This window comes from Phodopus roborovskii, unplaced genomic scaffold, assembly GCF_943737965.1.
Source record: "Phodopus roborovskii unplaced genomic scaffold, PHOROB, whole genome shotgun sequence".
In the NCBI taxonomy this organism is placed as follows: Eukaryota; Metazoa; Chordata; class Mammalia; order Rodentia; family Cricetidae; genus Phodopus; species Phodopus roborovskii.
This window is the reverse complement of record NW_026126480.1, coordinates 55,888,573-55,911,453: the sequence shown is the minus strand read 5'-3', so window position 1 is coordinate 55,911,453 and position 22,881 is coordinate 55,888,573. Positions and strand designations below refer to the sequence as shown.

The following is a 22,881-nucleotide window of genomic DNA, read 5'->3' as shown; positions in this document are numbered from 1 at the left end:
AATGGGAAGGTATTGAGGAGATATATTATTTAATTTATTTATTGCATGTATATGTATGGAGAATTTGTACATGTGTCTACCTGCTCAAATGCATGAAGGCATGTGTGTATGTGGGTACACATGCACATGTACACTTACAGTGGGAACTTGAGGATAACATTAGTGTCTTTCCTGATTCTCCTCTGGCATGCTTATTTTATTTTATTTTGATTATTTTCTGTGTGTGTGTGTGTGTGTGTGTGTGTGTGTGTGTGTGTGTGTGTGTGCATTTGAGTATGTGAGTGCAGGTACCCAAGGAGGCCAGAGACATCAGAATTCCTAGGGCTGGATTTACAGATGGCATGAGCCTTGTGATATGCAAGCTAGGAACTGAATTCAAGTCCTCTGCAAGAGCAGTACTTGATCTTAACTGCTGTGGCATCTTTCCAGCCCATATTTATTTCATTTTAAACATATATGCTTCTAGTGGAGGGATAACTTTTAGCTTCTTGCAGAAGCCAGAAGCATCAGATCCCTTGAAGCTGGAGTTTTAGGCAGTTGTAATAGCCTAGGCACAGGACCTGGGAACCAAACTCCTATCCTCTGCAAGAACAGTATGTAATTTTAACTACAGAATCATCTCTGAACCCCTACCTAGCTCATGTTTCTGCTGCACTGGTTACAGATGCACACCATTGCACCAGGCATTTTCTCTGGGTCCCAGGGGCTGAAGATTGAACTTGGGTCATCAGGCTTGTGCAGCAAGTGCTTTTAGTAGCAGACCCTGGATGCTTATTTTGTTTTAAAGATTTAGTCTAATTTTATTAAATTAAATTTTTACATTGTCTGCATGCATATGTGTGCACTGTCTGAGTGTCTGCAGCCAATGGAGACCGGAGGAGAATGCTAACTCCCTTGGAACTGGAGTTACAGACAGTTGTTAGCTTCCATGTGGGTGCTGGGAATGGGACCCAGGTTTCATGTAAGAGCAGCAAGCACTCTTAACCTCTGGACCAGCCCTCCAGCCCCTTGTTTACATATTTTTATGCAAAGAATTGAATTCTCCTTTAGAAAAATAAAACTGTAAGGTAACTCAAGGTGCACTTTACAGGTTTTCCAGCTGATAAGACAAAAAATTCAAAAGGTCAGAGGAGTTGAGCATGATGCTGCACACTGGTAGCCCTGGCACTGGGGCAATTTAGACAGGAGGATCTGGAGCTCAAAGCCGTCATTAGCTACATAGCGAGTCCAAGGCCAGCCAGGGATACAGACAATCCTCTATCAAGAAGAGTTAAGGAAGCCCCATGAGATGGTTCAGCAAGTAAAAGCACAAAAGTCTGACAAGGTGAATTCAGTTTTCCAAACCCATGGTGGTAGAAGAGAATCAACTTCTGATCTCTGTATGTGTGCTGTATCACACACACACATCTATCACTTGCACACATCATATCACACACACACAAAATAATAAAGGAAAGAGGTCTGGCTGCTCACATCTGTAATTCCAGAACTTGGGAGGCAGAAGGAGGATCAGAAATTGTAGGTCAGCTTCGGGTATAAGAGAGCCTGTCTCAAAGACTTCTATAAGGCCTGGTGTGGTGGTACCTTTAATACCTGCATTTGGGAGGCTGAGGCAGATGGATCTCTGTGAGTTTAAGACCAATCTAGTCTATGTAGCAAATTTCAGGCCAGCCAAGATAAGGTACTTAGTGATACCTTATCTTAAAAAAATAAGTTAATGGCTAGAGAGATGGCTCAGTGGTTAAGGGCACTGACAGCTCTTCCAGAGGACCTGGGTTCAATTCCTAGCACCCATATGACAGCTCACAATGGTCTGTAACTCCAAGATCTGACAGCATCACACAGACATACATGCAGGCAAAACACTAATGCACATAAAATAAAAATAAATAAATTATAAAAAAATTTAAAACAAAAACTTAAAAAGGGCTGGGCATTGGTGGCACATGCCTTTAACCCCAGCACTTGGGAGGCAGAAAGAGGCAGATCTCTGTGAGTTCGAGTCCAGCCTGGTCTACAGAGCTAGTTCCAGAACAGGCTCCAAAGCAATACAGAGAAATCCTGTCTCGAAGAACAGGACCTGGTTTTGTTTTCAAGCACCTACATGGTGGCTCATAATCTTCTGCAACTCCAGTTCAAGGGGATCTGATGTTGTCTCCTGGCACTCACATGGTGCATAGACCCACACATAAGTGGGCAAACACTTATGCACATATCCCAGTGTCAGGAGATGTTATCCTAGAAACTGAGGTCCCTCTCTCATGCACTGGTCCCCAATTGAGAGGCAATGTGACTCCCTAACCTTTAGGGGGGTTCTCAGCTCCTGTTTGCCATGGCCAAGGTGGCTAGTCTTCTGAGAGGAAAACATCTGAGGGGAAAGCCCCCATCCATCATCTACTCTGGGCTCAAGACATGACCTTGGAGCACATTGCAAAGTATCCTAGAGTGTCCTCTTCTTGCTCTGGCTACCACATCAGGGAGTTAACGCACTTTTCTCCATTGCAGTCAGAGGTAGAGGTGCCAGGTCCCTTTGGCTGATGGCACTTGCTCCTGGACTGGGTGTGAGGTGAATGAGAGGACACATCGAAGCTGGACATGGTACTTCAAGCCTGTGATCCCAGAACTTGGAAAGCAGAGGCAGAAGGATTCCAAGCTCAGAGTCACCCCAGGACTACACAGCTAGAGCTCTCTGGGGGAAGAAAATCAAAGAAAACTGCTGGAAGGGGCTAGTGATGTCCACTATTGAGGCTACCAGATTAAAGAACAATATAGGGGTGTCTGCCAGACACGAAGGGAATAAATCAGGAACTAATCAGACAAGCCTGGAAGCTGGGAATTGGCTCTGAGAGGAAGCTAAAATTCTAGGAGTCGTTTGAGATGGGATTTATAGGCATGAGCCTGGTGGAGACATCAGTGCTGCCCTCAGCTGTCTAATTAATTATTAGACAATTACCATTGTTCTGGTCCTCCAAGCATCTGGCGTAGGGCCTGGCACAGGAACTGGAGAGAGCTCCCCCTTCTTTTTTCTCCCCCAACTTTCCCAACTAATCAGAACCCAGCCTCTTTGCAGGAGACCTAGGAGTCAGGGCCACTGAGACTAGTAAACTTCAAAGCAACCTTCAGCAGAACTTTGTCCTCTGTAGGGGAAGGAAGCCAGGGTTATCTCAAATCCTCACTCCAGCATATGAAGAGCTCATAGAATCATTCCACACCACACTGCCATTAAAAGGCAGCTGTAAAAGCTGGGAGTTTGCTCTGTAGGAATAGTGGTCTCAAGCTAACACAGCCTTCACTTTCCAACCTTCACCCTGTACATCAATATTGTGGAACATAGGCCCAAATCACACAGGGACACCCAGGGGATGCACAGGGCCATTGTAGATGCTCTGTAGACACTGCTGTGTTCTAGGGACCTGAGAGGAGAAAGGAGACATTGGTTTCCCTGGCACAACTCTCAGCTCATGTTAGATATGTGGGACCTGAAGAGAGCTCACGCTTCCAAGTGAGCGTGACTTTACTGTGACACTAGGAGCTTAAGATTCAGAGTGCCCCAATAATCTCCATCTAAAGACATAAACCTTGTGTTTTTAATTATATATGTGCGTGTGTGTGCGCGCATGTGTGTGTTTTCATGTGTGTATGTGTGCATATTGGTGGTCAAAAGACAATGTAATTGTTCTCCATGTTTCTTTTAAGCTTGGGTGTGTATGTGTGCTTCTTTCTTGTATGTCTGTGCAGCATCTGTGTATCTGGTGCCCTCAGAGACCAGAATAGGTCAGACCCCTCATACTGGATTTTTTGATCAGTTGTGGGCTACCATGATGGGTTGGGGAACTGAACCAGAGTCTTCTACAAGAGGAGTAAAGTCTCTTAACTGCCAACACGTTTATCTCTTCAGCCCCTCCACTTTTCTGAAGGTTTGAGACAAGGTCTCACTATGTAGCTCTGGCTATCCTGCAGCGTCACTCTGTAGACCAGGTTGGTCTCAGAGATCCACTTGCCTCTGCCTACTGAGTGCTGAGATCTCACACACACACACACACACACACACACACACACACACACACACACACGACAGAGAGAGAGAGGGGGGGGCAGTTTTATTCTTTTGAGACAGGGTCTCACATGAACCTGGAGCTCACCCACTGAATTTGCCAAACTGGCTGGCCTGTAAGCACCAGGTAGGTATCCCCATCTCAGATTCTCCAGCACTGAGATTAGATATTTGCCTCCATACACTGTGGTGGTTTATATGAGAATGCCCCCCACAGCCTCATATTTGAATACTTGGATCTCAGTTTGGGATTAGAAGGTGTGCCCTTGGAGAATGTGGGTCACTTGGAACCTGCGTTGAGGTTTCAAAAGCCTACACTACCCCCATTTGGATATCTCTCTCTCTCTCCCTCTCTGCCTTGTGCCTGTGGACCAGATGTAAGCTCTTTGCTACCTATTGCTCCAGTACCGAGCCTGCCTACTTGCTCCCATGCCATCCATCATGATGGACTGTAAGCCTCAATAAATTCTTTTATCAGTTGCTTTGGTCATGGTGTCTTTTCACAGTAATAGAAAAGTAACTACAAAATACATTTTTTTTTTTTTTTCTATTTTTTTTTTAAGGTTTATTTATTATGTATACAGTGGTCTGCCTGCATGTATGCCTGCAGGCCAGAAGAGGGCACCAGATCTTTTACAGATGGTTTGTGAGCGACCATGTAGTTGCTGGGAATTGAACTTGGGACTTTCAGAAGAGCAGCATGGTTTTACCGCTGAGTCATCTCTCTTGTTTTTAATTTGTGTGTATCGTCACGGAGGCCAGAGGTGTGGAATCCCCTGCAGCCGGAGTTACAGTTGCCGGAGTGCAGCTGCTCTTTGTGGCTCTGAACTAGGGTTCTTTAAAGAGCAGGATATCATACTGACTGCTGAGCCATCCATCTGTCCAGCCCAACAGAGAAATCTGTGTAGCCCTGCCTGGCTGTCCTGGAACTTACTCTGTAAACCAGGCTGGCCTCGAACTCACAGAGATTCGCCAGCTTCTGCCTCCCCAGTGCTGGGATTAAAGGCGTGCGCCACCACCGCCCGGCTTAAACTGAGTATAAGCGAAGAGAAAAGGGTGTGCATTGGCGCCCCTGGCACAAGAGAGGGCACCACAGAGCCAAAGGCCCTCATCCAAGCCCTCTCCGGACCCCTCCGCAGCGTCCATTGTTCCATAAACCACACGCTGAGCCTGCCACCAAAGTAAAACCACTGGCAGGACCTCCCTTGGTGACCAAAGCTTGCATCTGAATTCAGAGAAGGTGTACGACTCCAGGGATGACACGTAGCCGAGTCACCGCCCCGCGGCGTTTTGGGAACATTCGGAGCTTGATAACCGGGATGTGGGAAAACGCTGGACCGCCAGCCGGCTCAGGTTCCACAGCTGAGAGTCGCAGGCTAACGAAGGACAGCCCATTAGGCTGCAGTCAAAGCCTCGGCGACAAGCGGTCAGATCCAGGGCTCCCACGAACCACCAGGCGAGCGCCCCTTTAAAGGGCAGCGGCCTAAACCAATCAGGGCCAAGTACGGCCAATTCCCCCGTCACACACACTCACACACCCAATTGAATTTTTTTTCTGAAGGCGGTTCCGTCAAGGAGTCCTTCAGCCCAATGAGAGTCGTGGAAATTTCCAGAAAGAACAGGACCAATGGGCGCGGCCAGGTCAGCCACAATTGACGGACTCACTAGCCAATCCGTGCCGTCAAGGAAGTCTCCTCCCTCAGTTCGCCGAGCCCTGACATAGGCGGGGCTTGTCGAGGAGCGCCCAATCCCGAGGCGCAGAGGAGACAGGGCAGGCGAGAAGACCCACAGGGAACCAATGAGAAAGAAGCCACAATGATTGACTGGACGTAAAACCAATAGAAGAGCAGCATAGAGCCCCCTGGAAGCATTCAACCAGTGAGCAAGCGAGGAAGGGGCGGAAACCGGGGGGTCCCGGCAGCTTCTAGTAGGTTCCAGAAGGCGGCGCGTGCGGTTGGGAACGCGGAGCGGACGAATTCGATTCAACGGGGTTCTGGGCCAGGCAATGGAGCAGGTGAAGGGGGAGGGGCGGCCGGGGCCCCGGGGCAGCGCAGACCTGGCGGCGGGGAGAGGCGAGGGGTCGGGGGCCATGCCGCGCGGCCGAGGCGAGGGCGTGAGGGCCGCGGCCGGGCGTGTGAGGGGAGAGTGGCGAGCGCCCGTCGCCCCCGCGGCCCGCCGAGCGGAGCGGGAGCAGGCCGGGCCGTGGCCGGGCCCGGAGGCTTCTGGGTGCGGGGCCCATTCAACGCGGGAGGTCCCTGTCGGCGGCGGCGAACTTGGAGGGACCCGGTGACCGATTACCCCGGCGGTCCTTCGGGGAACACGGCAGCTGCGTGCGCCCGGGAAAGGGGCCCGCGCGACTGTGCAGGGGAGGCGGGCGCGGACAGTGTCACCGAGTCTCACTGCGGCTCGAGATGCATGTGTCGCCCCTCCCCCTACCTCTCCTTCCCCTCCTCCCTCCCTTCCCCCCTCTCATTTTTTTTTTAATTCTTTTAAATATGAGTAGGAATCTGACGCTTGGAAATTCGGTTTCCGATCACACGGGATTTAGTGGTTATAGACAGTTGTGAGCCGATAGTGAAGTCCCTGCCTCTCCTCGCTCAGCATCTAGGGCATAGATCTTACCTTAGTGACTATCTCAGGCCACAGTGGCCCGCAGCTGTGAGAGGCCTGGAGAGATTTTGTTACCTTGGAAGCTGTCGTGATTCATCCAAATACGCACCAAAAAAAAAAAAAAAAAAAAAGACAGCTTACTACTTTTAATATGATGTACAAAGTAAAACCTTTTGTTCTTGGGGCTTCCCTGCTTCATTGGTAAGACTTGGAAATGGAGAAGTTAACCAACTTTTTGTACCCTTGAAGTAATGAAGTTCTGTCTGGGGTAGATAGGCTGTAGTACAGACCAAAAAACCCCAAAACCACTTTTGGAATTAGCAGCACCTTGCTCTGTTAGAACAAAAAGGGGCTGGTTTCTTATATCATTCATTTGTTCAATTCATTCAGTGTGTGGTGCTGGCTAGTGAACCCAGGGTCTGGAACATTTAGAGCTTTTCTACCATAGAGCTATATGTCCACCCAACTCCCCCTCAGTTTAAAAAGAAAGAAAGAAATCCTGCCAGCCATTGTACAAGTGTGCAAATGTACATGGTAGACGCTAAGGGAATGGCTGAGCTCAAGACTGCAGACTTAAAAGTTAGGCAGATCTGAGTGCTGGGCCTTGAAGAGGGCTCAGTTGGTAAAAAGCTTGATGTGTAAGAATGAGAACCTGAGGCCAGGCTGTGGCACTCTCATTTAAACCCAGCACTCTGGGAAGCAGAGGCAAGAGGATCTCTATGAGTTCCAGGCCAGCCTGGTCTAGGCTAGCTAGGGCTGTTAGAGAGAGAAACCTTGTCTGGATTTAAAAAAAAAAAAAAAGCCAGGCATTGGTGGCACATGACTTTAATCCCAGTATTCGGGAGGCAGAGGGAGGTGGATCTCTGAGTTTGAGCCCATCCTGGTCTACAGAGTGAGTTCCCAGGACAGGCTCAAACAAACAAAAAGAATAATAAACCTGAGTTCAGATTGTCAGCGCCTACCCAAAAAGTTGGGGAGAGGGGAGGATCTTAGGGCTTGCTAGCCAGTCTATGAGCTCAAGGCTCATTGAGAGACCCTGTCTCAAAGAATAAGATGGAGAGCAATAAAGGAAGATACCCTGACTTCAACTTTTGTGCACTGACATGCACACAAGAAATAAATTTGAATTTTGAAGATTGTACATTTGAGTCAGACTGGTGGTGGCACCAACCTGTAATCCCAGCACTCGGGAGACAGAGGCTGTTATGTCTCTGAGTTTGAGACTAAGTAGACACTGAGTCTACTTAGTGGAGTTACAGGACAGCCAGAACTACATAGAGACCTGTAACAAAGAGATGTATTTTTGTGCACCTATGGTGCATTGATGTGGGAGCCACTTGGCAGGGAACTGAATTTAGATCTTCTGAAAGAGTAGTATATGCTCTTAGCCTCTGAGCATTCTTTCTAGCTCCCTAGTTTTGTTTTGTTTTAAATCAGGATATGTGCCCTCAAAGTTGATTTCCTAACAGTTGATTTCCTGTCAGTACTCATTTGAAAAACACTTCTTCCAAGTGGAGCATCAAGCTCATGCCTATAAACCTAGCACTCAGGAAGCTGAGGCAATAGGCCAGCCTGGTCTATGGTGAATTTTAGGTCTATGAAACCCCTTCTCTATGTAGATGATAGCTAACAATCAGCTTCCTCTTAATATCAGTTGAGTGGAGTTTTCCACTTATTTATCCCTTGGCCTTTCAAGGAATGGGATTTTGGCAGTCTCCCATGTCTTTGCTCCTCATCCTCTTTCCCCATAAATAGGGTCTCCCTCCCCTTCCTAAGTGCTGAGATTACAGGGCAGACCCAGCCTACCTTTGATTTAGGATTTCTGTTCTACAGAAGTTCCTATGGTATGCCCTGGGGTTCTAAAACCATCTGAAAGAAGGAAATTCTATTGTCAGTTTACTGAATCATGAGTAGATGATAGTTTAATAATAGGTGTTATAACAACTTTAATACAGCTTTGACTCAAAATGGGTTGCCTTGCTTGCTTGAGTTGGGGTCTCATGTATCCAGGCTAGCCTTAGACTTAGACTTACTTTATCTAGCCAAAGGATGACCTTCTTATTTTCCTTCCTCTACCTCATAAGCCCTGTAATAACATGTATATATATATGCATGTCTATGTCACCATGCCTGGTGCTGGGATTCAACCTGGGGCTTCAGCTACCAAGTGAGCAACATTCCCACCCCAACAGCATAAGTGTGTATGTATCCTGCACTGTTCATTTTGCAGTCTGTGCTTGCATTTTAAAGGGAGCTGTGAAGGTATAGTTTTACCTTAGCTAGGCTTATAAGAAGTTTTGGCATTTGTTTGTTTTTCCAGATAGGGTTTCTTGATAGGGTTCCTGGCTGTCTTGGAACTTGCTCTATAAACTAGGCTGGCCTCGAAGTTAGAGATCTGCCTGCCTCTATCTCCCAGGTGCTGGGATTAAAGGTGTGTGCCACCACAGCTTGTCACTATGAAGTTCTTGACCTTTTGTAGGTCAACCTAGTTAAGAACAACCCTTTATAATATACAGAGAGAGATAATGAAAAGAAGACCCTTTTTAGTTCACTAATCTCAGCTAGTGGGAGGCCAGAACAGGAAGATCTCAAATTCAAGGCTAGTCTTTGAAATTAAACCCAAGACTGTCTCAAAGTGTTATGAAGGGAAAACAGAAAAGATGTGACTTTGTGGTGAACTCTGCTTAAGCAAAGTCTTTACTTTATGAAGCTCCTTGGCAACTGATTAGGTGATACTTGTCTTCATCCTCTCATCCATTTCCTGATAGAGTAATACATAGTAAAGCGTTGCTGGGGACTAGCTCTACCACTAAGATTCAGCACAGTAAATTCCCATTTGGCTCTTGCTGATAATTGGGTATAAATTATGGCAGTAGAGTCATACTAAGCATAGAGGAATGGAGGCCTCTTATCCTATAGCTTGTTGGGTACTAGAGAGAGAGGTGCCTGCAGGTGTGCACATGATGGAGGTTGTAGGACAACTTTGGAATTGGTTCTGTTCTTCCACCCTTATTGACCAAGTGTCAAACTTAGATTGCCAGGCCTGAGTGTTTTATCACACTGAGCCATGTCATTGGCCCCCATTTTGAGTTTTCGGATTCTTCAACCTCGGCCTTCTGAGTACTTGAGTACTGGGAGTACATATTTGTGCCACCATGCTGACTATATCTGAGCATGCTTAGCTTTTCCTGCACTCAGTTTACCATTCAGCTCTTTTTGGAAAGCTTTGACAAGAGAATTTGCTTTTTATTTATTTATTTATTTTGATTTATTTTGGGTGTTATTTTCTGGCTCCATGTGCGCCTGCAGGCCAGAAGAGGGCACCAGATCTCATTACAGATGGTTGTGAGCCACCATGTGGTTGCTGGGAATTGAGCTCAGGATCTCTGGAAGAACAGGCAGTGCTCTTAACCTCTGAGCCATCTCTCCAGCCCCGTGAATTTCAAAGGAAGCTGTGTGCTCTAGAGGGGCTGAGTTCTCTGCTGACCTGAAGTCTTCATACTCCTTTGTTTTCCATGCTTAGCTTCCAGGGGTGTGGGAGAATGTGGATAGATTAACTTTCCCTCTTAATAAGTAGTAGCCAGCTAGTTGATACTTAGGAAGGGTAAATATAATCCAACACCCCACGGGAGAGAATGAATGTTATGGAGTGAAGCTATATTGATGCCTTCCTTTCCTCTTCAGGTGAATGAGCTAAAGGAGAAGGGCAATAAGGCCCTGAGCGCTGGGAACATTGATGATGCCTTACAGTGCTACTCTGAGGCAATTAAACTAGATCCCCAGAACCATGTGCTCTATAGCAATCGCTCTGCAGCCTATGCCAAGAAAGGAGACTACCAGAAGGCCTATGAAGATGGCTGCAGGACTGTTGACCTGAAGCCTGACTGGGGCAAGGTAAGCTGAAGACTTTGGGTGTGGTCTGTAGTCCCTTTTTAGTAAGCTTTCCTGACTTGTCTGCCCACCCTATATGAAGTTTAACATTATTTCTCCAACCAAGTCTGTTACCATCAATAGTAAAAACAGGTTTTGTTAGTTGTACTGCTAAGAAATAAAACAGTTCTAAAGAAACTGACTGCTTGTAACCGTGGGTTACATGGGGATTTATGCACCTTTGCCTGCATCCTTTTAGTGTCAGCATTGGTGTTGTAGCCTTTATTTGCTGGTTGGTCTTCATGGGAGTATCATTTGCGTCTAAAAGTACATGCTTTTAGTCCCAGAATTAGAGACAAGTTGAGTTTGAGACCACCTGAAGCTACATAATGAAACCCTGTCTCGGGGGCGGGGGGGGGGGGGGTCAGATAACTCTGTTAAGAGTACTGGCAGCTCTTCCAGAAGACCTGGGTTTAATTTTCAGTACCCACAAGGTGGCTCAGAACTGTCTTTAACTCCAGTTCCAGGGATCTAATGCCCTCTTCTGGGCTCTGTAAACATCAGGTACACACAGATACTAAGGGAGAACACATGTACGCCTTAAGTAATTAAAAAGCCTAGTAGGTTTTTTAAGTTGATCTGAATTTATCTGTGCATGACCTCTATTTTCTATGTTTGGGAACGCTAAGGGTTATTCAAGAAAAGCAGCAGCCCTTGAGTTCCTAAACCGATTCGAAGAAGCCAAACGAACCTATGAAGAGGGTTTAAAACATGAAGCAAATAACCTCCAGCTCAAGGAGGGCTTGCAGAACATGGAGGCAAGGTTGGCAGGTGGGTGCTCTTTTATTTAATGGATTAATTTTGAAAACAATCCTGCCCTCCCCAAAGTGGTGGTGATGGTGGGTGATGTCATGGTATCTCAAGTATACATTTCATACTGGTGTACTTGTGTTCATTTGGACAGAGAGGAAATTCATGAATCCTTTCAACTTGCCTAATCTGTACCAGAAATTGGAAAATGATCCCAGGACAAGGACACTGCTCAGTGACCCTACCTACCGGGAACTCATAGAACAGCTACGGAACAAGCCTTCAGACCTGGGCACGTGAGTAGAAGGCATCAGGAACTCTCTGGCAGAAGCTCTCTGGTCTGGACCATGGGTTTTTCTGCCTTTGTTTTCTCACCACTGAGTAGGGCAGCTTTTGTAGTTTGCATAGAAGTGGTTGAATAGCTTACAATAGCACTCTGGAATGTTTCTTATGACCCTGACTCTTCTAGAATTCTAGCTTTGCTTAATTTTGTAGTCCTGAGGATCAAACCAAGGGCCTTGCTCATGTTAGGCAAATGCTGTCTCTGAGCTGCACCCCTGGCTCTAGCCATTGTCCGTGGGTAAGGATCATCTATGTACAGTAATCTGTTAGCAGTGAACAGGTTAAGAGCAATTGTAGAATGCAGGCTTGGTGGTGCACATTTGTAATTCTAGCTACTTAGGTGATTTTCTTTTTATTTTGTTTTTTGAGACAGGGTTTCTCTGCATTGCCCTGGCTATTATAGAACTTATTATGTAGATCAAGCCAGCTTCAAACTTCTCCTGACTCTGCCGTATCTCAGTCATCTTGCTTTTTTTGTTGTTATTTTGTTTTTTTGAAACAGGGTTTCTCTATGTAGCTCTGGCTGTCTTGAAACTTACTTTGTAGACCAGTGAGTGTGGCCTTGAACACAGATCTACCTGCCTTTGTGTAAGAAGTAGGATTCCTTACTCCTTACACCTCTGCCTTCAGAGACTGAGATTAAAGGCGTGTGCTACCACCACCCAGCCTTGTCTTGCTTTTTGTAAAGACTTTTTTTTTCCTCTCCTTCAGCTGGAGTTGCAGGCATGTGTGAGCCACCTGATATGGGTGCTTGGGTCTTCATTCATAAAACCATGGGCATTCTTAATCTTTGAGACACGTCTTCAAGCCTTTGTTTCTCTTTGAAATTGTTCATTTTTATTCTTTTAAAGTGTGTGTGTGTGTGTGTGTGTGTGTGTCTGTCTCTGTCTGTCTGTCTATGGGAATATACAAGTGAGTTCAGGTTCCTGAGGAGGCCAGAGTTTCAGAAGGTTGGGAGCCGCTCAGTTTGGGTGCAGGAAAGGAATTTGAGTCTCTGCAAGAGCTGTTTACTTTAACTGTAGAAACATTTCTCCAACCCATTTTCTTTTTCTTTTGTTAATCAATCCAGGAAAATACAAGATCCCCGGATCATGACTACTCTCAGTGTCCTCCTTGGGGTTGATCTGGGGAGTATGGATGAAGAGGAAGAGGCAGCAACACCCCCACCCCCACCTCCTCCCAAAAAGGAGGCCAAGCCAGAACCAATGGAAGAAGATCTTCCAGAGAATAAAAAACAGGTTCTGTTTTTTCTCCTCTAAACTATCATGCATTTACATGCAGCCAAACCAATTAGAAATAAGAGTATTAATTGGGTATGTCTGCAGACTGTAGCTAAGAAATGAGAATGGGTCTGGGCACAGGGCCCAGTTTGTGGAATGCCTGCCTAGTATGCATGAACCCTGTGTCAACCCTGGGCTTGACACTTTCAGAAACAGTTTCCTTCTGCATGCCAGGCTGGCTTCAAACTTAGGATGAGTTTCCTCCCAGTTGCTGGAATTCTGCACTACATTCATCCCTAGTGCCCATGGAAGCCAGAAGAGGGTGTCAGATCCCTGGATCTGGAGTTATATATATAGGTTGTTGTGAGTCACCGTATGGGGTCCTTTGCAAAAGCTTAATTGCTAAGCCATCTCTATGGTTACCACCCTTGTGGCTTAATTCTTTTATTTATCCATCTACTTATTTGTTATTTTGTGTGCATTGGTGTTTTGCTTGCATGTATGTCAGTATGAGGGTATTGAATTCCCTAGAACTAGAGTTACAGACAGCTGTGATCTGCCATATGGGTGCTGGGAATCGAATCTGGACCCCTCTGAAGAGCAGCCAGTACTCCTAACCTACTAAGTTATATACCTTTTCAGCCTCCTAGTAAGCTGGCAATCCTCTTTACATGGATTCTGGGAAATTAAATTCAGATTCTCGTGTCTGTAAGGCAAACACTTTACTAACTGACTTATTAGCTCTCTGCAGCCCATAGTTTTGAATATTTAGTATGTGCTAAGCTTGCTTACTAAGTGACTGAGATAGGAAGATCACCTGACCTGTTTTGAGGCCAGTCTGGGCAACATAGTGAAATTGTGCCTGAAAGGAAAAAAAATTAGTTAAAATGCATTAGGGTCAGTGAGATGGCTTAGTCAGTAGATACAGGCACTTGCTGCCAAACTTAACCTGATTTCCCTCCCTGAAAACTCACATGGTAGGAGAGAACTGACTGTTTTGTAAGATGTCCTTTGATCTCCATACATGCACCATGGTGGCACATGTGATTACACATACATAAATAGATAAATTAATAGGGGCCTGGAGAGATGGCTCAGTGATTAAGAACAGTTGTTCTTGCAGAGGACTCAGGCTTGATTCCCAGTACCCCCTTGCAACCATTGATAACTCCAGTTCTGGGGATCTGATGCCATCTTCTGTTCTTTGTGCACCAGGCATGCATGTGGTGTATGGGTGTACATGCATGCAAAATACTCACATGTAAGATAAATCTTTTAGACAGGTGATAGTGGCACCATTCCTTTAATCCCAGCACTCGGGAAGCAGAGGCAGGAGATTCTGAGTTCCAGGATGGCCAGGGCTACACAGAGAAACCCTGTCTCCAAAAAAGAAAAAAAAAATACTTTAAAAATATTTAAGTTTGTTTTGGGTCAGTGTTTATCTTTATAGGCCTGACTGTTCTAGAACTCTTCTCTATAGACCAGACTGGCCTTGAACTCAAGAGATCCACCTGGGAGTGATGGGACTAAAGCTGTGTGTCACCGACACCCTGCCCTTTTGTTTTTGTTTAATGTAGGAGTGTTTTGCCTACATACATGTACCTGCACCACATGCATGCCTGGTACCTATGGAGGTCAAAAGGTGTCAGATCCTCTGGAACTGAAGTTAACAGATGAATAGTTGTGAACCACTGTAGGTGTAAGGGACTGAACTTGGGTCTTTTGCAAAAGCAACAAGTGCTCTTAATTACTGAGCCAACTATCCAACCCCCAGAATACACCCACCCCCATCCCCAATTTCTGTTTGTAATAACCTAGCTGTCCTGGAACTAGGTTTCTAGCCCAGGCTGGCCTTGAACTCAGAGACCTGCCTGCCTCTGCCTCCCTAGTGCTGGGATTAAAGGCGTACACCACCACTACCCAGCTGAAAAAAAAATTTTTTTATAGATACATAAAATACATCAGAAAGAATGCCTGTCGTTGCAGGAAGTTGAGTTAGAAGCCAGCTCGATAGGCAGATCTGACTTTGAGGCCAGCCTGGTCTATAGAGTGAGTTCCAGGTTAGACAGGCCTACACAGAGAAACCTTTCCTTGAGGGGGAAAAAAAAGCCAAACTGTTACATAGAGACCCTGCTTTTGTTGTTGTTGCTGTATGTATGAAAAAAGATGCTCTTCATAAGCTATTACCTAGTAATGCTGGATTTCTGAGTGCTTCAGTTCATCAGTGAAAATGAACCCTCACTGCATGCTGTAAAGCCTGAGCTTTGGTTAGAGCAGATATAATTGTAAGGGGTGCTGGTCCCTGCTGTGATCCTGGTATGGTACCTGCATCAGTCCCAAGGCTTTGGCCTCCTGATTGGATGTAGTTGGTGTCCACTTAGCAACCCTCTTCCTGAGCAGAAGACATGTGCCTAAAGAATTATGTTTCTCTCTTTATAGTCAGGAACAACAGATTGTTGCCGAATTTAGTACCCTTAAATGGGTGAGTGTTGTTGCTCAGGGTGTATCAGCTGGAAAAAGGCCCTCTATGTGGGTGGAAAGAGTAATCCTGAGAACTCTGCTGTTCCTGTGTCCCTTTCCGATCTTCTTACCATACCTTCTATTCCCTAACAGCTAAGATCTCAAGATAGCCACAACAGCTAGCTTGTGGCTAAAAACCTGCCATAGTCTTCACTTGCTTTGAGTTAGAGATTTCCTTTCCCTTAGAGAAACCCTTTGCTGCCTGGTAAAGATCCAAGATGGGAAAAAGTGGTTTCAGAGTCAGGAAGTGAAGTTAAAGTTCACTTTAACCGTCACTCACTTGACTATGGCTAGTAAGGGAAGAAGCCTTTTCAAGGGAGAACTTACTTACTGGTTATGTTGGTGGCACATGACACCTTTGACAGAGCATTGCTGTCATCTGATAGAGATGCTAAGCACTTACTTTTCCAACACTATTTAGGCACTGAAAGAAAAAGAGATGGGAAATGAAGCCTACAAGAAGAAAGATTTTGACATGGCCTTGAAGCATTATGACAGGGCAAAGGAACTGGACCCCACCAATATGACTTACATAACTAATCAAGCAGGTGAGGCCCAGAAACCAATTACAAGAGAGCTGGTAGGCACTTTTGAGGGAACAAGGACTGACAGTTTCTTGTTCTTCTGCCTGGCAGCTGTGCACTTTGAGAAAGGTGACTACAACAAATGCCGAGAGCTGTGTGAGAAGGCGATTGAAGTGGGCAGAGAGAACAGAGAAGACTACCGACAGATTGCCAAGTATGCCACTGAATCCGCCATGCTAAGGCCCAGGAGGAGGTTGTAGGGGCTGAGACCCTTGTAGGGCTTCTAGGCTGCCGTGTAGGCTGCTGTGCCTTCTTTGCTTGTAATTGGTTTGTATTTTCTTTGAGGTCTGACCTTGCTTCTGACTACCTTCAGCATGCTCTTTCCCTCTTGTCTTCATCAGAGCTTATGCCCGAATTGGCAATTCCTATTTCAAAGAAGAAAGGTACAAGGATGCTATCCATTTCTACAATAAGTCTCTGGCAGAGCACCGAACCCCAGATGTGCTCAAGAAGTGCCAGCAGGTGAGTCTGAAAAGAATAGGGCTAACGTGTCTTTTGGTCTTGTTTATTTTTCGAGACAGGGATTTTTGGGTGTGTAGCCTTGAGCCTTGGCTGTCCTAGAACTAGCTCTGTAGGCCACACTGGCCTTGAACTCACAGATATCCACCTGTCTCTGGTTAGTAATGTTATGTAGGAAATGCTCTGGGGCTGATGGCAAGATTCTAATATTGTTAAAATGTTTTCCTTATCATTTTGGAGGGGTTGTTAAGACTGGGTCTCTCTGTTATGTTGTCCTGGCTGTGCTGAAACTGTGTAGACCACGCTGGCCTCAAACTCACAGAAATCCACCTGTCTCTGCCCCCTGACCATGCCTGGTCTCTTTTTTATTACTTTTATAGAGTGGAATGATACCATTTGTAATAAAAATATAGGGGAATGTCTTACACTCTTCTATTGCTATGTGACCAAGGCAACTCTTATAAGAAAAAATATTTAATTGGGAAGCTTGCTAACCATTTCAGAGGTTTAGTTCATCATCACAGGGAACATGGTGGCAGGTAGGCAGTCAGGCACTGGGGCTGTAGCTGAAAACTATGTCCTGATGTGTAGGTAAAGAGAAGAGACTAGGCCTGGCATGGGCTTTTGAAACCTCAGAGTTGACAGACTTCCTTCAGCAAGACTATACATCCCAATCCTTCTAATTCTTTCAAACAATTCCACCACCACCACCCCCATAACTAAGCATTCAAATATATGACCTTACAGGCAGTAATTTCACAAAATGATTTGTCAAGCTTAGCATGGTAGCATATGACTGTGTTATGTATGAGCTACTGTGGAGACAAGATAGCAGTTCAAGACCAACCTGGGTACATAGTAAAGGATCCCAACCCATCTTTCACTACCCCCCCCCAAAAAAAAATATTGTCAGAAAATTGTGCCATGTTTTGCTTTCATAGAACTGTTCTCTTGTTTTTCTTCATTTTGTTGTTTTTAGCATTTTATACATTTATTTGTGTAGGGTAGGTACGTGAAATGATGTAGGTGGTATGGAGGTCAGAAGACAACTTAGGGTAGTAAGTTCTCCTTCCACCAGCTTGGTAGACCTACCCCCTTCCCCCTCTTTTGAGACAAGGTATGACCCTTGGCCTCCTTACGATTCTGCCTCTATTACATGAAAGCTAAGATCACAGGTATGGGCTGTAACAACAAGAGCTGTGTGGTACTTGTGTTTAAGGGGGTGGGTATTTCTGTGGTGCCTGTCTACTCCACTGAGTGACATCCCCAGCCCAGGAATGAGAAAAAAATCTTGCCTTAGAACTATGAAAATCTAAATCCTAATTAGTTGTCACCCAAAGGGCTCAGCAGATTAGGGCGCTTGACCACCAAACCTGATGACCCGAGTTCAGTTCATAGAACCCATGTGTTCCAGGGAACTTCATGATAACTACCTCATCTGATCTTCATGTGGACTGTAGTGTGCAGGCTCACAGGCACACATAAATGAAAAGAAAACTTTTAAATTCTAATTTGGCTCTTCAGTCCAGTCACTGTTCAAATATTTGTAAGAGTTTAAATTACTATGCCGGTGATTGTCTTTGTAGGCAGAGAAAATCCTAAAGGAGCAAGAGCGACTGGCCTATATCAACCCTGACTTGGCTTTGGAGGAGAAGAACAAGGGCAATGAATGCTTCCAGAAAGGTACCAGCCCTGCCCATGAGGCTTTGACTCTGGTGTTTGACTTCCTGTGCCTGCTTGCAGGACACTTCCCAGGGGCGGCGGCAGTGGGGATGGGGAGCTTTTGGCTATCATAAAGTCCTTTCTGTTGAGTGTTGTGGCTTTGGTGGGGGTTTTTGACAGAGTTTTAATGTGTTAGTGCTGGCTGTCCTGGAACTCTGTAGACCAGGCTGACCCTCTATCTCCTGAGTGTATACCACTACCACACAGCCAATTTTGGGGGTCGAGGGTGGCTCATGTTTTTAAACTGAATACTCAGGCAGAGGCAGGAACTTAGTGTATAGAAATGTTAGGTAAGCTGTCCACTGTATTCTCAGTCCCTAAAAGCCCTGGTATGAGGGTATACACATACAGTCCTAGCAACTGGGAGACTGAGACAGACAGATCACTTGGTTCCAGGACAGCTTAGGTTAGAGTGAGATCCTGTGTCAAAATAACTATAGCAAATCATCCTTAGTTAGTCGCACATCCTATCAGTCAGGACGGCTGGGCTGACTGATAGGTAGGACTGCAGCCTGGGCTACATAATGAGTTCCAAGACCGCTGAGCTAATAGAATTGTTTTTTTTTTTTTTTTTTTTTTTTTTCCCTAGGGGACTACCCCCAGGCCATGAAGCACTATACAGAAGCCATTAAACGGAACCCAAGAGATGCCAAACTGTACAGTAACCGAGCTGCCTGCTACACCAAGCTCCTGGAGTTTCAGCTAGCACTCAAGGTGAGGCCTAGGAAGTTCTGCTGGGGGTGTCGGTAACAGTAAGCCTTTGTGGTGGGGGCAGATCTCTCCCTTCTGTCCTTTCCTCATCAGGTTAATGTTCTTAGTAAGACTCTAGGTTGGCTGGCAATAGGTGGTGCTTGTGGGGAATTAGAGGTCTGTGTCTGCCTGACTCCTGCACGAAAAAAATCAATGGTTGAGCCTGGCAGTGCTGGCACACAACTTTAATCCCAGCACTTGAGAGCCAGAGGCAGGTGAATTTTTGTGAGTTTGAGGTCAGCCAGGGCTACACAGAGAAACTCTTAAAAAAAAAAAAATCATTGGTTGAGCTTCATAAGCTGCTGTGGCTCCTTTTTCTTCCCCATTTGTCCTTAATGTTTCTTCCTTTCCAGTCTTTTTTTTTTTTTTAATGTGTTTTGAATGTTTTGCCTGCATGTGTGTATGTGTACCAGATATGTGCCTAGTGTCCTTAGAGGTCAGAAATTGGGCATTGGATCCCCCAGAATAGGAATTTTATGGGTGGCTATAAGTTACCAGGTGGGAACTAAGTCAGGTCCTTGAAGAACAACATCTCTCCGGCCCTTTTTTATTATATATATAGTGTTTTGCTTGCATTTATGCATGTCAGAAGAGGGCACCAGATCTCATTGTGGATGGTTGTGGGCCACCGTATGGTTGCTGGGAATTCAACTCAGGACTTGAAGAGCAGCCAGTGCTCTTCATTACTGAGCCATCTCTCCAGGTTCCCAGCCCCCTTTTCTGTTTTTCTTAATATTCTCTTCTTTTTAGTTCATGCTGACTTCAAACTCACTAGTATTGTTCCGCGGCCTCTTGAGTGCTAAGTTTATAGTCAGTAGCTACCATACCTTGTAACATCTTTGTTGCTGGCCACGAGCTCACAAATAACAATACAGAGACTTCTTATTAATTATGAAAACTCGGTCTTAGCTTTGGCTTATCCCATTAACGTGAATTAACTGATTTATATTAACCTATGTTTTGCCTCATGGCTTTTTCATTCTGTTGGCATCTGATGCACACTTAGATTCATCTACTTCCTATGCCCAGAAGTCCTGCATATACCTCCTTCCTAGCTATTGTTTATCCAGCTCTGTATTGAACCAATCACAACAATACATTTTCACACAGTGTACAAATACCCCACACCAATACCTGGCTCTGTATGTGAGTGCTTGTGCTTGAAGGCCACTGATAACCTTAGAGGTTTTTCCTCAGGAGCTATAGGCAGGGTGTTTCACTGAGATTTGGCTTGCTACTCTCCAGCAGTCTGCCTTGTCTGCTTCCCCAGCATTGAGGTTACAAGTGTGCATTGCCATGCTGGTTTCTTATGTTTCCATGACTCAGCCAGCTTACCAGCTCCTCATTTTGTTTTTGTTTTGTGGCAGAGTCTCGCTAGAATAAGACCAGGCTGACAATATTTTGAAGTCCTCTTTCCTTGCCTCTCAACTTGGAGTTTTGTTTTTGATACCACTATCTTTGGGGAATGGTCTGAAAGTGACATCACTGTAGTTAGGGCTGCAGGGGTGCTGTCAAAAACTGATTGGTGCTGGATGGTGCTAGAGTGAGCCTTTAGTTCCTAGGAGGGAAGGATTTGGCTCAGGTGCCAGCAGTACTTTTCTTTGCTAACTTTCTATTTATTTTTGAGATAGTCCCATGGAACTCTGGCTGATCTGTAACTCACAGAAATCACTTATTTCAATTTCTGCTTGTCCAAACAAAGTATATAAGGCTTTTAGAACACAAGTCTGAAAGCATTGAGTGTCGTTTGTATATTTGCTCTCAATAGAAGTAAGTATCCTATGCATTTTTATTGCCCATAGCACCAGCCTTGGATCCAATGGTCATCCTGTGGGATGGTGATCAAGAGCTTTCCTTCCTGGTGCTCTTACCCAGCTTTCTCCCATCTTGTTTAACTTGCTCTTCAAAAATCCAGGGTCTGGTTTTGACAGGAGCAGCAGAGTCAAAGCCAAGACCTCTGTCTGGCTCCTAAGGAGGGCACAGTATCTGGCTGTTAGCACCTTGGAGGGAAAAAAGCGTAATTACTTTTCTTGCTTCCTAGGACTGTGAGGAGTGCATCCAGCTGGAGCCAACCTTTAGTAAGTGCCTTTCATTTTTCTCCTGTGCCTTGATTTTGCCCCCAGATCCTATTAAGGTTAAAGGTTTTGGGCATGTAGGCAGATGTGGAGGAGCCTACAGCCTAGAGCTATTGAGTTGGACCTCACCTCTCTTTTTTGTTATAGTTAAGGGTTACACACGGAAAGCAGCCGCCCTGGAAGCCATGAAGGACTATACAAAAGCTATGGATGTGTACCAGAAGGCACTAGACCTGGACTCCAGCTGTAAGGTGGGTTGCTGCTGTCCTGCATGGGTCACCCCACTGTTTATCCTTTGGGTGTTTTTTGTGGTCCCTCATATCCTCCCACATGCTTCAGTTTCTTGTCTGTTTCTTTCCCTTTGTCAGTGATGTGCTGTTTTGGACCTGCTGAAACAGTGGGCCAGGTAGTATTGGTGACTCCTACCTTTGTTGGTGTTTTCTGGAATGCAGGAGGCAGCAGATGGTTACCAGCGCTGTATGATGGCACAGTACAACAGACATGATAGCCCTGAGGATGTGAAGCGACGGGCCATGGCTGACCCTGAGGTGCAGCAGATTATGAGTGACCCAGCTATGAGGCTCATCCTGGAGCAGATGCAAAAGGATCCCCAGGCTCTAAGCGAGTAAGTCCAGTGGGGGTGCTGAGGAGGTGAGAGGATGTGTCCAGATAGAGTTCTGTCTGTCTTGTTTTTAAACGTGTATTATTTAGGTTATGTGTATAAGCTTTTTGCTTTCACATATGTGTATATGTACCATATGTATACCTGGTACTTGGAAAAGTCAGAAGAGGGTGTCACACCCTCTTAGAACTTGATTTATAGAGGGTTGTGAGCCACTGTGTAGGTGCTAGGAGCCAAACCGAGGTCTACAAGAGCAATAAGTATCGTGAGCCATCTCTTCATCAATAACTCATCTCTTGAGTCCTGAGTTTTTTCAGTATTAACTGAAAAGGTTGGCAGTATAGAGGCTTTCTTTCCTAATAGTTTGACAGCCTAAGATTCTGTCAGGAAGGCCTTCTCCCCACCCTTTTCTCTTTCTCACATTTATTTATTATGTACAGTGTTCTGTCTGCATATATGCCTGCATGCCAGCAGAGGGCATCATATCTTATTATAGATGATTGTAAGCCACCATGTGGTTTTGAACTCAGGACTTCTGGAAGAGCAACCAGTGCTTTTAACCTCTGAGCCATCTCTCCAGCTCAGGAAGGTCATTTTTGCTAGGCTTGCTTACTGCTATGTAGACACACAGTAGGACAGGCAGGTTCTCCTGGTGCTGCTATCTGCACAGGGTCTTTAATTTGAGCTTGTTCTGAGGGCCAGGGAACTTGGGTAGAGGAAATAGCAGCCTTCTAAGAATGTGCTTCAGTTAACTCCCATCTTTTCTCCTTAGACACTTAAAGAACCCTGTAATAGCACAGAAGATCCAGAAGCTGATGGATGTGGGTCTGATTGCAATTCGGTGATAACTTGCTTTTCCCCTCTTCCCTTCGCCAATGTGGAAAGGCGAGCTGGGACGGTGGCAAGCAGCACTGGGCATGGGGGGGAGGGGAGAAAGGCTCATCTTTATATTTATACATGCCTGCAAGGAAGACAGATTCATCCAGCGCCACCTCGGACCCTCTCAGCACACGCATGGTCTCTTCACTGCTGCCCTCGAGTGTCCTTCCCTGCCCTCTCCAAACCCCCCGTCACTGTCTCAGCTGCTCCCCTATAGTTGGTTATTTTTTATTTGGGGCAGTGGGTGCATACGGGGAGGGGAGGGTATTCTTCCCTACCTGGGGTCCCAGCTGTCTTCACTTGTTACCCCACGTCCTTCAATAAAACAAGCCAGTCAGGCGTGGTTATATGTTGCTATGGTCTC

General features: G+C 45.7%; 1 protein-coding gene across 1 annotated transcript; it reads left to right on the top strand.

Moving 5' to 3' along the window:
• Positions 1–5,966: 5,966 nt before the first annotated feature.
• On the top strand, positions 5,967–22,871 carry Stip1 (stress induced phosphoprotein 1). The gene is made up of 14 exons (XM_051193818.1): positions 5,967–6,068; positions 10,349–10,558; positions 11,224–11,365; positions 11,499–11,640; positions 12,756–12,924; positions 15,848–15,974; positions 16,062–16,164; positions 16,352–16,472; positions 18,056–18,152; positions 18,781–18,905; positions 20,983–21,019; positions 21,164–21,267; positions 21,469–21,641; positions 22,411–22,871. The coding sequence occupies exons 1-14, from the start codon at positions 6,060–6,062 to the stop codon at positions 22,481–22,483; spliced, it is 1,632 nt and encodes a 543-aa protein (XP_051049775.1). The 5' UTR covers positions 5,967–6,059; the 3' UTR covers positions 22,484–22,871.
• Positions 22,872–22,881: the final 10 nt, after the last annotated feature.